At 38.1% G+C, this 15671-nt stretch overlaps 1 protein-coding gene across 1 annotated transcript; it reads right to left on the bottom strand.

The window, feature by feature from the left end:
* Nucleotides 1-1848: 1848 nt before the first annotated feature.
* Nucleotides 1849-3249, bottom strand: LOC106763598. The gene is made up of 2 exons (XM_014647770.1): nucleotides 3145-3249; nucleotides 1849-3042 (listed from the first exon to the last, which is right to left on the bottom strand). The coding sequence occupies exons 1-2, from the start codon at nucleotides 3247-3249 to the stop codon at nucleotides 1849-1851; spliced, it is 1299 nt and encodes a 432-aa protein (XP_014503256.1).
* Between the last annotated feature and the right edge of the window lie 12422 nt (nucleotides 3250-15671).

The raw sequence follows: 15671 nt of genomic DNA, 5'->3' as shown, positions 1-15671 counted from the left end.
TTCCTTGTCGGCACTGAGCTTTGACAGCATGTCCACCCGGGCGTTCTCCTTTCGGGGTATATGCTTGATGATGAATGGTTGAAAACTTTTGGCTAAGGTGATGGCTTTGTGAAAGTACCTTAGTAACTGGTCGTCCTTTACCTGGAACTCTCCCGTCATTTGTCCCACGACCAACTGGGAATCGGTTTTTCATGTGAGGGAACGAGCTCCCATTGTCGAGGCAAGTGCGAGCCCAACGATCAAGGCCTCATACTCAGCCTGGTTGTTTGATGCTTTCAATTTGAACACGAGGAACTACTCGATCAGAAAGCCATCCGGTCCCTCCAGCACTACTCTGGCGCCTGCACCAACCCGCCCGGCTGCTCCGTCAACATAGAGGCTCCAATATTCGAAAGGTTGAGTTCGGGGTAACTCCAGCGCAAAGTCTGCCAAGTGTTGTCCCCTCACGGATCCACGTGGTTCAAAACATAAGCCGAATTCTGACAGTTCGACATCCTAGCTTACCATGCGTCTGACGATATCTGGCTTCCTCAAAATCTTGGAGACGGGATGGTCAGTCCTGACAACCACCTGGTGGCTTTGGAAATAAGGACGAAGCCTCCTGGAGGCGTGTAGGAGGGCCAAAGCGACCTTCTCTACCTGCTGATAGCGGGTCTCGGCCGGTTGAAGCACCCGGCTGACGAAGTATACGAGGCGAGGCGAGGTGGCCTCCTGCACCAAGGCCGCACTAATGACTTCGTTGGATACCCATAAATACACCTGCAAATCCACATTGGGAAGGGGCCGGTTCATCACCGGGGGGTTGGTTAACATGTTTTTCACCTTAGAGAACGCTCGCTCGCAATCGGCGTCCCACGCCCCCGCTTCGTTCCCTTTCTTCATTCTTTTCACTACTGGCCGGATCCGGTCTGCCAATTTTGGGATGAATCTAGCGAGTGCGGTCAGTCGTCTGACGAGCCGTTGGATTTCTTTCAGGTTGTTCGGGCTCTTCATGTTGAGGATGGTCGTGCGCTTATCGGGTTTGGCCTCTATCCCTCTCTCGGTTAGCATAAAGCCTAGGAACTTTCCTGTAGAGACACCAAAAGTACATTTTGCAGGGTTAAGGCGTATATTATAGCGGCGTACCTGCCGGAACACTTCTTCTAGGTCATGAAGGTGGTCTTCAGGCGCCGCTGACCGGACGACCATGTCGTCCACATATACCTCCATACACCGCCCAATCTGGTTGGCAAAAATCTTGTCCATCAGCCGTTGGTACGTGGCACCGGCGTTTTTTAGTCCAAACGGCATGACGTCATAACAGTAGCTCCCTTTGTTGGTGATAAACGTCGTCTTTTCATGGTCGGCTTCATGCATGGGTATCTGGTTTTACACCGAGTATGCGTCCAGGAAACTGAGCATCCGGTGGCCCGATGCTCCATCCACTAGATTATCGATATTCGGGAGTGGATGAGAGTCCTTCGGGCATGCTTTGTTTAGGTCGGTGTAGTCTATACACATTCTCCATTTCCCGTTAGGCTTCTTCACCATGACGACGTTTGTTAACCATGTGGTATACATTATCGCCCGGATGAACCCGGCCTCCTTCAACTTCGTCACCTCCTCTTCCACTGCCCTAGCCTTCTCAGCGCCTAATCGACGTCTCTTCTGTGCTACCGGTCGCGCCTCTTTGAAGAGTGCCATATGATGTGTCATGATCGAAGGATGGATTCTGGGCATATTGGTTGTCGTCCACACGAACAGGTCCCGGTTCTGCCACAATATCTTCTTCAACCCATTCTCCACTGCCTGATCTAGCCCACTAGCTATTGTAGTGACTTGGTCCTCCCTCGGTCCCAACTTGGCCGACTACAACTTCTCGTGCGGCTCCATTCGGTCCTCTGTATCTATTCGGGGATCTAGGTCTGTCATGGCTACCTCTGACCGGGGGACCTTCGCCCTGGGAACTCTGGGATACATCCTTAGTCCTGCTGCATAACATTCTCGTGCTGTTTTTTGATCGGCTCGGACGACCACGATTCTTTGCCGCTTATTGGGGTACTTCAGGGTTAAATGTGGTGTCGACACTATAGCACCGAACGAATTGAGGCAGGGCCGCCCCAGCAAAACATTGTAAGATGTGTTTGCATCGACTAGGAGATATTGAACCTTTTTTTCATCACCATCCCTCCCCGTTCCTAGCCGTGTGCGGAGGACCATGTACCCCCGAGTGTCCACCCTTTCGCCCGCGAATCCCACTATCTGCTCGTGGAACGAAACGATCAACTCTTCGGACAGGTCCATCTGCAAGAAGGTCTTCCAGTAGAGGATGTTAGCCGAGCTTCCCTGGTCAACTAGGACCTTTCCTATCTCATACCGGGCGATTTCCGCCGTGATAACCATTGGGTCATCCTGCTCCAAATCCGGTGCGTGGAAGTCGTCATCGGTGAATGCTATAGGTGGCATCGATTTTCGGGCAGTGCGCACGCTGTTTACCGAACGCAACGCCCTGACATGATGCTTTCGGGCGGAGCTCGACGGTCCTCCGCCGGCAAAACCTCCTGAAATAGTGTTATTTCTTCCGCGGATTGGTCGGTCTCGGCTGCGGCTTCGACTTCTATGTCGTCGTTCCTCGTATCTTGATTGGTTGTCCAGTCGTCGCGGCTGCCGACTTTGGCCTCGGTCGCGGTCCTTTCTAGTGTCTGGGCTCGGCGGCCGCCCCCTCGGTGGCTCGTTGGGAGCAGTTTTAACATATTGCTTCAAGTGTCCAGCACGGATCAGCTCTTCGATTTGATCTCGAAGGGTTACACACTCTTCAGTGGTATGTCCCATATTTTGGTGGTAAAGGCAGTGCTTGTTGCCATCGGCTCCGGGCGGCGTGGGCCGCTTCTTCAAAGGGGGAATCAGGTTGACACTCAGCGCTTCTTGTAAGATACGCGCGGGTGGGGCATTCAATGGGGTGTATTGTTGAAACTTGGCCCCCCAGGGAGCCTCTCTCGGTCTGAATCCCCCAGGCCGGGTAGGGCCGTCGGACCTCTTCCCCTCAACTGTCTCCTTCGCCTCCTGGTTCTCCTTATTGTAAGCCTACTTCATTTCTTCTACTCTCATTTCATCTGCCGCCCGCTCTCTTAACTCCTCTATTGTTTTTGGCCGCTTCCGGCATACGCTATCTTTAAAAGGTCCCGGTCGGAGAGCAGGCATTACGTACTGCAGGGCCAACTCAACATTCAGTCCTTTGACTCTCCTGACCATTTTCTGATACCGGTCCATGAACGCCTTCAGCGTCTCGTCCTAACCCTGCTTGAGGTTAGATAGCTCAAAGACTGTAGGATCCTCGGCTCGGCTACTGGCGAACTGTCTGCCGAACATCTCTTTCAGTCCTTCGAAACTTTGTATGGAGCTCGGCGGTAAAGAGTTGAACCACTCCAGCGCCTCTCCTTCTAACGACAACGAAAAGGCTCGACACCATATAGCCCTGTTGCCAGTTCTGAACGCCATCCTAGTAGAAAAGGCCTGGATGTGATCGTCGAGGTCAGTAGTCCCGTCATATATGCTGAGTTAGGGCGGCACAAAGTGCTCAGATATGTGGACATCCATAATGGCTTGAGTAAACGGCAGTTGGCCGACTGTTTCCTCTTCCTTCACCGCGGGCACGGTGATGAGAGTGTTGGTTACTCTCTCGGTCTTCTCTTGGCTTCTGCTCAGCTCGATTTCTCCTATCTTCCAAGTTCGATCCGAAGCATTGATGTGCTCGGTCGTGCCCTCTCGAGTGGTTGCAGCTCGGTGGTCTTCTTCTTGCTCCCAACCAGTCACCTCCTTGCCTTTCTCCTTCACCGCCCTCTTCCGAGCGATACGAGCTGCGCACTCTTCCCTTACCGCCGACAGCTCTTCCTCGTGTTGGCGTTTCATGTCTTCCATCTGCTACCGTAATATCCTTATCGCCTCCATGGGATCTTCGGTGGTCGTGTTCCTTGTGGTCACCATTGGGTTTGGACGCTCGGCCCCACGGTGGGCGCCAAAATGTTCTGGTGTGAAGCCGAGTCACCAAACCTATACAATTTCTTCTCCTTAGGTCGTCCACTAATCCCGAAATCTATCCTCCAATAGTCCACCTTCTCCTATGTTCGATGCGCCCGGAGGGTACCTGCCAAAGGTACTCCGATGCTTAAGTTAGTTAGGTTATCCGATCGGATGTCTGAACTCAGAAGTAAATGTGTAATAAATGAACCTACTTACTTGGTACCTCTGACATGTATTTATAGTGCTGGATATGGGCCTAGTATTAAGGCAATCTTAATCAAGGCCCAATCACAGGCCAATCACTTTAAGCATGTAATTATCCTAATTACCTTGGCCTTACCTTAATCATGCAGACCGTCCGCATCTTACCGTCCGGTTCCTTTCATTCACGCTAGCCAACCGTCTTACAAGGATAACTGCCTGCTTCCATCTAGATGTTTTCAATAGACTGGTTTGTCTTGACCAATAGACCGTCCGATTCTATTTCAGACGGCCGACCGGTTGTCCCTAGTATAGAAAATGTTTGGAATAAATTTTAGAGAAGACTAATATAAACAACCATATGTTAAATACAGTTATACAAGAGTTTCTTTTTATTAATATCATTCTTATTAAATGCGTTACATTTTTTGTAAGTGAAACTCTAAACTAATTGGAAAATGCCACTTACAAATCTGTGTATAGCTTTTCATCTTAAAATGTATAACACGTAAATAAATTTGAATGTGACTTATTGGAAAATATATATAGATTACATTTGTCCTTAATTAGATAGTAATATTATGTAAAAGTTGTCTGATCTAATGTAAATATTTATGCATATATTATTTCAATTTTTTTTGAAACATTTATTTGAGGGAATTAGATCATAATGTTCCTTCACTTTCAGTTCTATTAGATATTTATTTTATTGTCAAATTATCTTTTATTCAAAATTATTAATTTATAGTTTTTTTTTTATCTTTTTTGAGATTTATGATGTGTTTGTGATATGAAACAAACTTAAAGTAATATTTAAATATTTGATGAATTTGAATGATTATGCAATTAGCTTTTTAGAAGGTAAAATTTTGATATTTTGACTAGAAAATGAACATTTAGAAGGTTAAGATAAAATAAAGACAAAAAATGATGAAAGAAAATATTTAATTAATTTCATTGATAGAAAGAGCTAATAAACTACAACGAATTCAAGCCAATATTTATATATTCAATAATTTTTACGTAGAATGTTTTTCCCAGTTTTTATGGGGGTAAAAGATTAGTCATATTACTTTCCATATTTTATCTATGTTTAAAATATTTTTGAAAAAAATAATATAAGTTAAAAAAGCTTATGAGGATTTCATAATTCATAAAATACCTAGTTTTAGCTTTGACAGAATTTGGTTAAAATTATATATATATATATATATATATATATATATATATATATATATATATTATTTGTGTATCCTTTTATTTCAATTTGTTGAGTCATTTATGTTTTGAGGTTATGTTAAACAAACTCCCTTTAATTTTAAAGTCTTTAATAAAATAATAGTTATACAAATTTAATATTTAAAGATATTCATCTTCCTCAAGCTTTTCTGATAATAAAATATAATAAAATGGTTAAAAATAAAAAATCACTGAATTGAAAAAAAAAAATTAAAAACAATAATTTAAAGATAAAATTGATAAAATAATTATTTCAATTTAAAAAAAAAAGGTTAAATATGTTTTTAGTCCCTGTATTTTGGGGTGATTTTGGTTTTAGTCCCTCTTTCAAACTAAGGTACAATTTAGTCCTCCAACTTTAGAAAACTTTGTTTTTAGTCCTTTTTATCAAATTTTTTTTAACTTTATTTGCGGTTTCAAACACGTTTCTAACTTAACATTGAAGCAAAAATGTGTCAAACAGGATAAACAATCCAAATGCTATAATGAAACGTGCTTAAAACAACAAATAAAGTTAAAAAAATTTGATAAAAAGGACTAAAATCAGAGTTTTTTAAAGTTGAAGGACTAAATTGTACCTTAGTTTGAAAGAGGGACTAAAACCAAAATCGCCCCAAGTATAGGGACTACAAGCATATTTAACCCAAAAAAAACAGTCTTTTATATAAAGAATAAAATTAAAAAATAAATATGAACGTAAAAAAAAAATTCCTATGAAATTATTAATTTTAAAAGACATTAACATTGTTAAGCTTTTATAACATAATAATTATACTTTTTATTAGTTTTTAAAAGACATTTACATTCTAATTTTTGTCGCGTGTCTCTGATTTATTAATTTCCAAATTCAACTAACTTATCATCTATCATACAAACATTTTATTATCCTTATCCTTAGTTCTTTCACTTTTAGCGTAAGCATAAAAAAAAATATAACATTAAAAATTACCGGTAATATTATCATAAATAATTCTACAATTTAGACGTCATAAATTTTAAAATACTGACATCATATGCTTAATTGATGTTGAAAATGTTAGATTCTCACATCCATTTGGAGTTGGATAATTATATTTAGATAACATTTTTTTGACAACATTTGAAATTGATTATGTGTCAATCTGTAATTGATAAAAAATTACTCCACAATCAATAATAATAATCATAAACATTATTGTGGAGTAAATTTTTACCAATTACAGATTGACACATAATCAATGTTCAAATATTGTCAAAAAAATGTTGTCTAAATATCATTATCTTTGGAGTTTCATTTTCTAGATGTTATATGGTTGTATGACTTATGTCAACTTACACAAAAGTACTCTTTGGAATGTCCAATAAATAATTAGATGTCAGAAGAGGTGAATTCCGACATCCATTAATATTGGAAATTCATCTTCTGGACATTATATTTCATTCGAGTTTTATCAAAACATTAAAACGTTTGACAGATAGATATAAAATTTGATTACTATAGAATGTCGAAAGATATAAGATTCTGATGTCAAAGACCTATAAGACGTTAGAATTACTCTATTTCTGATGTCATATGTCCTGTAAAAATATGTAAAAACATAACCTACGTATATTGTTTCTTCGTGCTTTTCATTATGCTTGAACATGTGTTTTCAAAGACAAGTGTGAGGAAGAAGAAATGTTAACTTTTACTCACTTACCTCTTGTGAGAGGAGGAATCTGTGAAATCAAACTCCAACACGGTTTTGAACACTATAATCACTTCTTTTGATATCTTAAATCAAGTTCTAGATTGATTTGATTATATTTGCAACTTCCATACTCACACTTTTTACATAAAAACAGTTTCAGATCAAATCAAACTTAGTAAAACATTTTTATTTTCGCCAAATCTTTGTTGATAAGACACTTGTTTACTACAACAACCCAATATACTTGCTGGAATATTTCTAGTGTTCAAAACTAGACTCAACAGACCTATAGTGAAAAAATGACACTCAATGCAAAAACATTTTCATTTTGTGACTCTCAACTGTATAAAACTACTATTCAAAGCTAAAATACTCCTAGACCTATAGAATGGATTGGCGTTCAAGGTTGAATTGCCACCACTCAACACTGTGTCATATATCAAGAGATTAATTTCTATGATTTCATGGAAAAGGAACTTGTTCAAATGGTCAAATTTGTATTTCCTTCTTAATACGTTGGTAAAAAAAACATTTAATGTCAAGACACATACCAACTTGCTTAATTTATCAAATCCTAAGTTCTTCAATCAACATAAACTCAACCAAGACAAACACAAGCCAAACATCCAGAAAAACCAAATTCAACAGATCAAACTTCATCATACAACTCAATCATGCAAATCACAAACTTCATGAAATCTATAACAAAAAAAAATGCAATTACTTTCCTTTACCAAAAATATAGATGAACTTACTCTAAGGAATCCAAAACTCCTTCAAGCTTACTGGACGTCTGATAACGGTTTGAAACACCGTTATTAGCTATGTGATTTTGATACTAAAAGCACCCTTTTTCACTTAGAAACTTGCTTGAACTCATGTGTTTTCAGTAAATTGTGTGAATAAGAGAGTTGAGGTTGACTTTAACAGTTTTCTAACAAATTTCCCTTGTTTTGACAGAGATTGAAGCAATACTAGAAGAAGAAGTGAAAACCCAAGAAGATGGAGCTCAAAAGATGTCAAAAAGGCACCAAGAAGGGAGAAAACCCGAAGCGCGGGCGATAGGAACGAAAAACAGTGAGTTCTAAATCACCGTTGGTCTCCCGGGCGACAGACCCAACGCCCAGGCGATGGACGCCCGAAGCCTAAGCGTCCAAAACTGACGCCCAAGCCCAACATGAACCCCGATTCAAGCATGGGCGAGCTCTCTACGACGCTTGGATCGAGCCCTGATTCTACTCTGATTTGATTCTTTTAGACCGGGTTGCACTTTGGGACGCGTCTGACATTATTTAAAGGACCCTGGGGCTCTAGGTTTTGCATCCCTGGTAGAGAAGAGCATAGCAATACACTCTTAGCCAATTCTTAGTCTTCCATTCTTTCTTTCTTCCATTATTCATAGGTTCCCCCATGTCTATGGGGAACTAATTTCTATTTGTTGTTGGGGAATGATGTAACCTTGTAAACTCTCATGTATTTGAATTGATTCTTAATTCTATATGCTTTTTCATTAATTGTTAGAGTAATTCATCTGTTTTTATTCTTTCTTATACAATAGCATGATCTGTGAGTTGCATGAGTGTAGGGAGGTTCTTTCAATTCAGGTCCTTGTTGAATTACTCCTAAGGGTTATTGTTAGCAAAATGAGGAAGATGAAGTTTTGATGATGCCTAAATCAAGTCAAGATATATCAAGGTTCATGAAGATCCTTTGAAGACTTATTTTTGTTATTAAAAACTTTTGTAATAATTGTAGTTTAAATGTTTAAGACTTAGATTTGTAGTACGTTTTGATTTTTGTACCTTCATATTTTATATTTGCAGCTCAGAATAAAAAACGCACGGTTTTAATTTATTAAACCAAGTTATAATCAATTAAAACGTTACAGGTGCTGAAAACTCAACTGGCAAGGGAATAATCGATTAATTCCTTTTTTAATCGATTAGTTAATCGATTAATCCTTAGAATAATGGATTAAAACTAGTCGTTGGAGTTTTCTGGTTTTTGAAAACTAGTCGTTGTACTCATTTTAATCGATTAACATTAATATTAATCGATTAAAAGCGTTAAATGGCCAGTTACGAAGAATGGAAGAGTTTTAGCTTGAGTCTATTTATAGGTTCTCTTTATCCATCAACAGCAACTCTTCCCTTGCTCTAAAATACTAAGAACTCTTTGAGAATTGTGTCCTCTTGCTCAGCTAAGGAAACTCTTGTCTGTGGTGCTGGTACATTGCTACTACGGTGATAGAGGAATAACCGGTTCATCCTTGGTGCGTCTAAGGAGGTGTGTGGAAGAGGATCATCCTTCGTGAAGTATTCAGAGCAGGTGTTTCATCCTTCGTGAAGTATTCGGAGGAGGTGTCTCATCCTTTGTGAAGACTCAAAGGAGGTGTAGGTTCATCTCAGGGAGGTGGTTTCTAAACTTTTACAAATTGTTTTTCTTTGTGATTATTATTTGTAATTGTTTTGTGATAGTGGAAAGTTTATCTTGGTTTGAGATAAGCGATTAGACGTAGGATTGGTAAGATCCGAACCAATATAAAATTCATTTGTGCAAATTTCTCTCAACCTTACTCTTGTTATTTATTATTATTATTTGTGTAGTAAGTTTAATTGAGTAGAAATTAAAAGGCACATGTTTGTATTAAAACCCCTCTTGGTTTGTTATTCCACGTTAACCATTCTGCTACAGCCGCTCTGACTATATTGCTCAGGGATGAGGGTATGAGTCTTAGTCGTCTTAACTTCTTTATCTTCACATCTTTTTACCAGGAATGCTAGGAATTGTATGAACTGCTAATTAGGGACAGACTTATTTACCGAGGGATCGGGTTTAAGTGTTTTAGTGAGGGACGTTGGCATTAATGAATAAAGAATAATTCTTATATACATGAGAGGGAACTTGGTGAAGTCAAACTCCAACAGCATAATCATCTCATATAAATCAACCTCCATTCATCATTGTGCTTTTTTGCCATTGATCACTTTTATTTTGTTTTTACAATACAAACCCATGATCTCTTTTATTTTAAGTCTTACTTAATCTTGCTTTCACACAATTGTTCAGCACCGAGAGTCCTCTGGGATACGATACTTGGTTTCACCATTTTATATTACTTGTGCGACTCGGTACACTTGTCGATTTGCCCCAACAATGTCCTATATACACTTAGGAATAAGAGGAACATGATCAGGACACACCATTGAACCACTAATCAATAAAGTCTTATATAGATGACTAAAGAAAACACATGCAAGTGAAATAGGGCATGCAACAGATAATATAAAAAGCCCAAGAAAAAAAATTAAAACTCAACTTACACAAATGGAGAAACTGATGATCAAAATTAAAGAGCTCATCACAAGGATCAATCCTACGGTGTCGGTTCTTCAATCTAACTAGCATAGAGGAAGAATCCTTAAAGAGAAGTCAAAGAATTATGTAAGAGTGATTTCTAGAGAGATGGTGTATTTTAAAAATAAAGAAATTCGTTCATAGCAAACCTATTGATATTAAAACCTTTTAAGATTAAAATAATCGAGTCTTGTTATTTTTAAACTACTTTCACTTCTAAAATATCATTTCCTAGGTCTTTACAATCTTCCTAAGAAGAATAGTTTTTTCCCTCAAAAATTTACTCACCAGGTAGAAAGAAAAGTATGTCCTCCTCATTTTCTCTTATCATAACCACCTAAACTTGACCGACTTGCACTCTTCAACACCTTAACTAACTAGAAAACCTTGCCTCTATGCTAAATGATATAATATTCAACTATATAGGTTTTTTTAGCCTTACTCCCTAAACGAAACTCTCAACCTCAAACCTAAAGCTTGATTGATCCTTTTTGCCTAACAAACCAATATGTATCTGATATACTAAACTTACTTTTCATATGCCTTTGACTACCTCTTGTAGGTTTTACCAAAATCTAAAGATATTCTTAGGGCTCAATTTAAAACATGCTAGTTATCACTTCACACCATGTTATTCCCTCTTTGAAGCTTTATTAAACTAACTTGGTCACCTTTATTCACAACCACCCTTATAACATGTTTTCTTTAATGACATTGGTCAACGGGTAACAAAGTTCTCAACAACCATTTCTAAAGTAGAACTTTCACCTTATGCAACAAAAAAAAAAACTAAATCTGGTACTCCATATGCACTTCTTAACTCACTAACCTGTAACCATCTTTTGAATTGCATCATTCTCAATTGAAATCACTATCTTGATCACTACCTAATAACTTTATGATACTTCTCGAACTAGGATTGTTTGATATGCCTTTTCCCTAACCATATTGAGAAACTCATTAGTTATAGTATGATGACTACACCAATGAAATCTCCTCACAGATTCACTTTAGGCTCTGGTCCTAATACTTTACCACTAACTCTTACTTTATCCCGATCATACCAATGACTTGAATCTTCTTTCTACTCTACAGCATCTATTAACACCTTCTCACCTCAAGGTTGACACCACAACTTGAAACCATAGCTTAGTTCATCTCCTTAGTCTCATGTCCAACTTCCTTTATGAAACTCCGTAGTTCAAGCTCTAGAGAATCGCTAAACACCTTTATCTAAACATCATAAAGATGATATGTTCACTGCTTAAAGAACTCCCTAATGCACCAACCACCAAGTCATAAGTAAGATAGTTTTTCTCATGTACATCCCATTAATGAGAACATAACTTACCATCATTCCATTATGCAACTTTGATCTACATACACCCATACTCCTTTGTTTACTGAAAAAAGATGATCCTTTTGTGTCAACCATGACAAGGAAACGACCTCCCTTGAGAAACCTCCTTCAGAACTTCTATAAACCAACAAAACCTTTAGAACTCCCATTTCCAACGATAACTTTAGTGTTCTCTTTCCTCAAAATTGACTTAACTCATTAGAACCATATGTCTTAATAGTTACTCCTCCTTGATCCAAGACTTACACTTGAAATGTTTGACATACAATCTTTTTCTCTTTCAAGATCCACCAAACTTACAATTGTATCTATGATTACATTGAGTCTAAATGACTACTTCTCTAAAAGCTCTTCCACCTGCTTCTTTTACTTCACACTCTCAGCATGAACTATCTAATTAAGAATTATTGACATTGGTTCTTCTTGAGACATCAATGCAAGTGTGAAGCCCATCGCTCCTAGGTGGTAATTCTAGTACTTGCTTTGAAACACGTACAGAAACTCTTCCTCAATTAAGATCTTGTGCGTCCAATTTTTACTTGCCTTTGTCAAACTACTTTGATCCTCATGACACTTTGCCCCCACCTTTTAGTTTGATCCACACTTGATGCACAACAATCTAACTCACTCCCTTGAAACAAGGAACATCTCTTTGAGACCAAATCCATAAGAATGGAATTGGAACACAACCAAACCACTATTAAGTCCCTAGAAAGTGTACCAGATCATTTTCAAGTAATATAAAATGGGTAAGTCCGAGTATCGTTTCCCAAAGGACTCTTAGGCCTTAACTTTCATGTAAACTAATCGCATAAGACTTGAGAAGAAATTAATTTTAGGGTTTGGATGCAGAAGAAATATAAACATGCAATATGCAGTGAATCAATTGGCTAGAAAAAACTACGGATGAATGGAGTTGTTGAGGTTTACAATTTCATCTTATCCACCCTCTTATATCTACTCTTCTTATTTAATTCGCTTATTTATCATATTGTCATGCAAACTTTCTTAGTCTACCCTAAACTCAATCTCTTGGCGAAAAGAGCCTATTACTAATTACTGGCTTGCTATCTCTAGCCTCCCCTAGTAACTAGCAATGAATGATAAACGGAAGCAAAATACAATTGATCGTCCCACCCCTATCTCTAGGCAGTATTAGCATAATCAAGGAACTCCCCCCAATTCATGACATTATTGTACGTCTCCGTATTAATAAAGACAAACAACATTTACCGAATGAGTTAAACGATAAAAGCATTAAGCAAAAGTAAGGAACCCAACAATTGATAAGATAAGCATATGCAAGCATATAAAGAAAATAAGAATTTGGATATAAGAGAGTTTCAAAAGATTACATTGTTCCGCAACAACAAAGGGTTTAGTTCACCATTGGCATGGTGAATCTATATGGAAAATAATGAAAGAATTGAAGAATAAACCCTAAATTTGGTAGATTGGAGCCTAAGCATCCAAGGAACCTCCTCCAAGGTGTGTAGAACAGCTCTGGAAGTCATAGTCTGCCAAAAGATTACCAACCCTATGGTGTCCAACTCTTTAAATAAGACATAAAAATAACAGAAAACAAGTCCAAGCCCAAACAGATCATAAAAATCGTAGAAAACAGGTCAAGATCCGTGTTCCCAACGCTCAGCGCTTAATTTGACCGCTCAGTTGTTTGCCTCCAAGCCGTCGGACGCTCAGCAGTCAATTCTGGCACTCAGCGCCACCGGTCAGCTTCCAAAACTGCAGCTCAGCGGTTTGGTCAACATTTTGGTCAACCGATTAACTTTTCTGGTTAACTGGTTGACGTTTCTGGTTGACTGGTTGACTTTTCTGCATTCTGGTTGACTTTTCTACACTGCAACGATTTGATCTTCAACCTTTCTTTCAAGTCATTCCAAAAACCTAAAAAATCAAGGGAAACCAAGCATAAAACCAAGAAAACCAACTTTGACTCTCTTATTCTCTAACTTAATAAAAATGCATGATTTCAAGCTAATTCTAAGTCATAAAGGGTGTGATTTAATATCAAAATTAAGTATGAAGATAACAGTTTTTCAACCGTTATCACAGTCCCAAACTTAGAGTTTTGCTTGTCCTCAAGCAAAACAAGATGTAACTCAGTTTTCAAACAATCAATACATTGGATTAATACTTTCCAAAACTCTTTCATCCAAGACAAGTAATCACTCTCAGCTTATCATAAAAACATCAGTCAAGATGTATAGATGCATTACTTCCATTAAACTCAATATGGTGGTCACACAATCACAATCTTTCCAACAGATGCTATTATCATGAATGACCAATTAACCAAGCACAGATGCAATCATGTATAACTGGAACTACTCCTCACCAAGAAAAGTGTTTCACTCAAGCACACCGGTGTATATTGAGGTGACTGATTCTCTCTACTATCACAATGTCACCCAAACTTGAACCTTTATCAATACCATACAATAATTCTCAAAAAGGGTAGAACAAATTGTGCTCTTTTTAATTGGGACGAAACTTTATTGCATTGGATCAGAAAGGGCTAAATCAAAAGTGGCCTTGATCATATGACAAATGGAAGCAAGTGATTTAATCATAGAAACCTGACAAAGTCATTCATGCTTTCAAAGTAATAGCAATCATTCAATCAAAAACTCTGGAGTTCAAAACCACACATATGTTAATTTCAAGTTCCAATACATATATACACATCCTGCTCAATATCACAATAACAATCATGTTATCATGCATCTGTTCACCCATATTGTGAACCACCAACTATATATAGCATCTGATATATCATCTCGACATCAATTAATATAAAAGCCTCACAAGCATACTCATCACAAATCATCATCAACCCATTGCATCATATATAAGTTTTAAACCAAGTACATCAACACCCATTCTAAAAACAGAAGCAAATATAACAATTTTAAAAAAATAAGTTTAGAAAACTGGGTAGCATCCCAGGTAGTGATTGTTTAACCTCATGAGCTTGACCCAAACCTTTCTAGCACTTGTCAGTAAGTGCGTATCTTTCCAACACCTTTCAGTAGGTGTACCTTCTTGTACCTGTCAGTGAGTACCTAAATCATTAGCATCCCTCAGTAGATGCTACCCAATACACAAAAAATTTAAAAATCGTTCATGATTACATCACCAAGATTTAAATATTTAAAGTACAAAAATATTGTTCTTGGATCACTAGGGTGCCTCCCAGTAAGTGCTCTTTTTACGTCACTAGCTTGACCTGGTAGAGTTCAAACACCCATCAATAGGTGTTGATACTCCCCTTGCTTGATATTCTTTTCTTTTTCTTCTTCCTGCTGAATTTCTTCATAAAGTTGAGAACACCAAGCACATGTTTCCAAGTTTCAACCATAAGAACTTTAATCTCCAATTTCTTCAAGATCTTCATAAAGCACTTGACCTTCTTTTCCTTCCTATGATATTTTTTTGAATGAGGAAGGGGTTTTTCATATGATCCTTTCTTCTTTCCTCTCTTCCTCTTTTTCTCACTTTTCTCCTCCCTCACCTTTCTCTTTTTCGTTTTTCTTTCTTTCTTTATTTTCACAATTTTTCTCTTTTTTTCTTTTCTCTCAACCACTACTTTTTCCTTATCGTCATTTTTATCCCCCTCACTCAACTTTTCTTCTTCCTCTCCATCTCTCTCTATCTCTATTTTCTTCTCATCAACAACCTTTATCACTTTCAGAGATAGTGGCTTGACATTCCTCCCTAGGGTTAACTTCAGTACTAACCCTAGAATCATTCAAAGATGCAGTCACGCAATCTAATTTTATCTCCTTCCTTTTACATCTTGCGTCATCACATTCTGAAAAGTAAAT

Source organism: Vigna radiata, chromosome 6 (assembly GCF_000741045.1).
Source record: "Vigna radiata var. radiata cultivar VC1973A chromosome 6, Vradiata_ver6, whole genome shotgun sequence".
Taxonomy (NCBI): Eukaryota; Viridiplantae; Streptophyta; class Magnoliopsida; order Fabales; family Fabaceae; genus Vigna; species Vigna radiata.
Note: the sequence above shows the minus strand (reverse complement) of the source record. Positions and strands in the feature narration are given on the sequence as shown.

What these genes read in the sequence shown, in the direction of transcription:
- LOC106763598 (XM_014647770.1), bottom strand. Translation starts at nt 3,249, where the DNA reads ATGGACCGGTATCAGAAAATGGTCAGGAGAGTCAAAGGACTGAATGTT. An exon ending in CGGGACCTTTTAAAGATAGC is followed by an intron (nt 3,043 to 3,144) that starts GTATGCCGGAAG and finishes AAGGAGAACCAG; the next exon opens with GAGGCGAAGGAGACAGTTGA.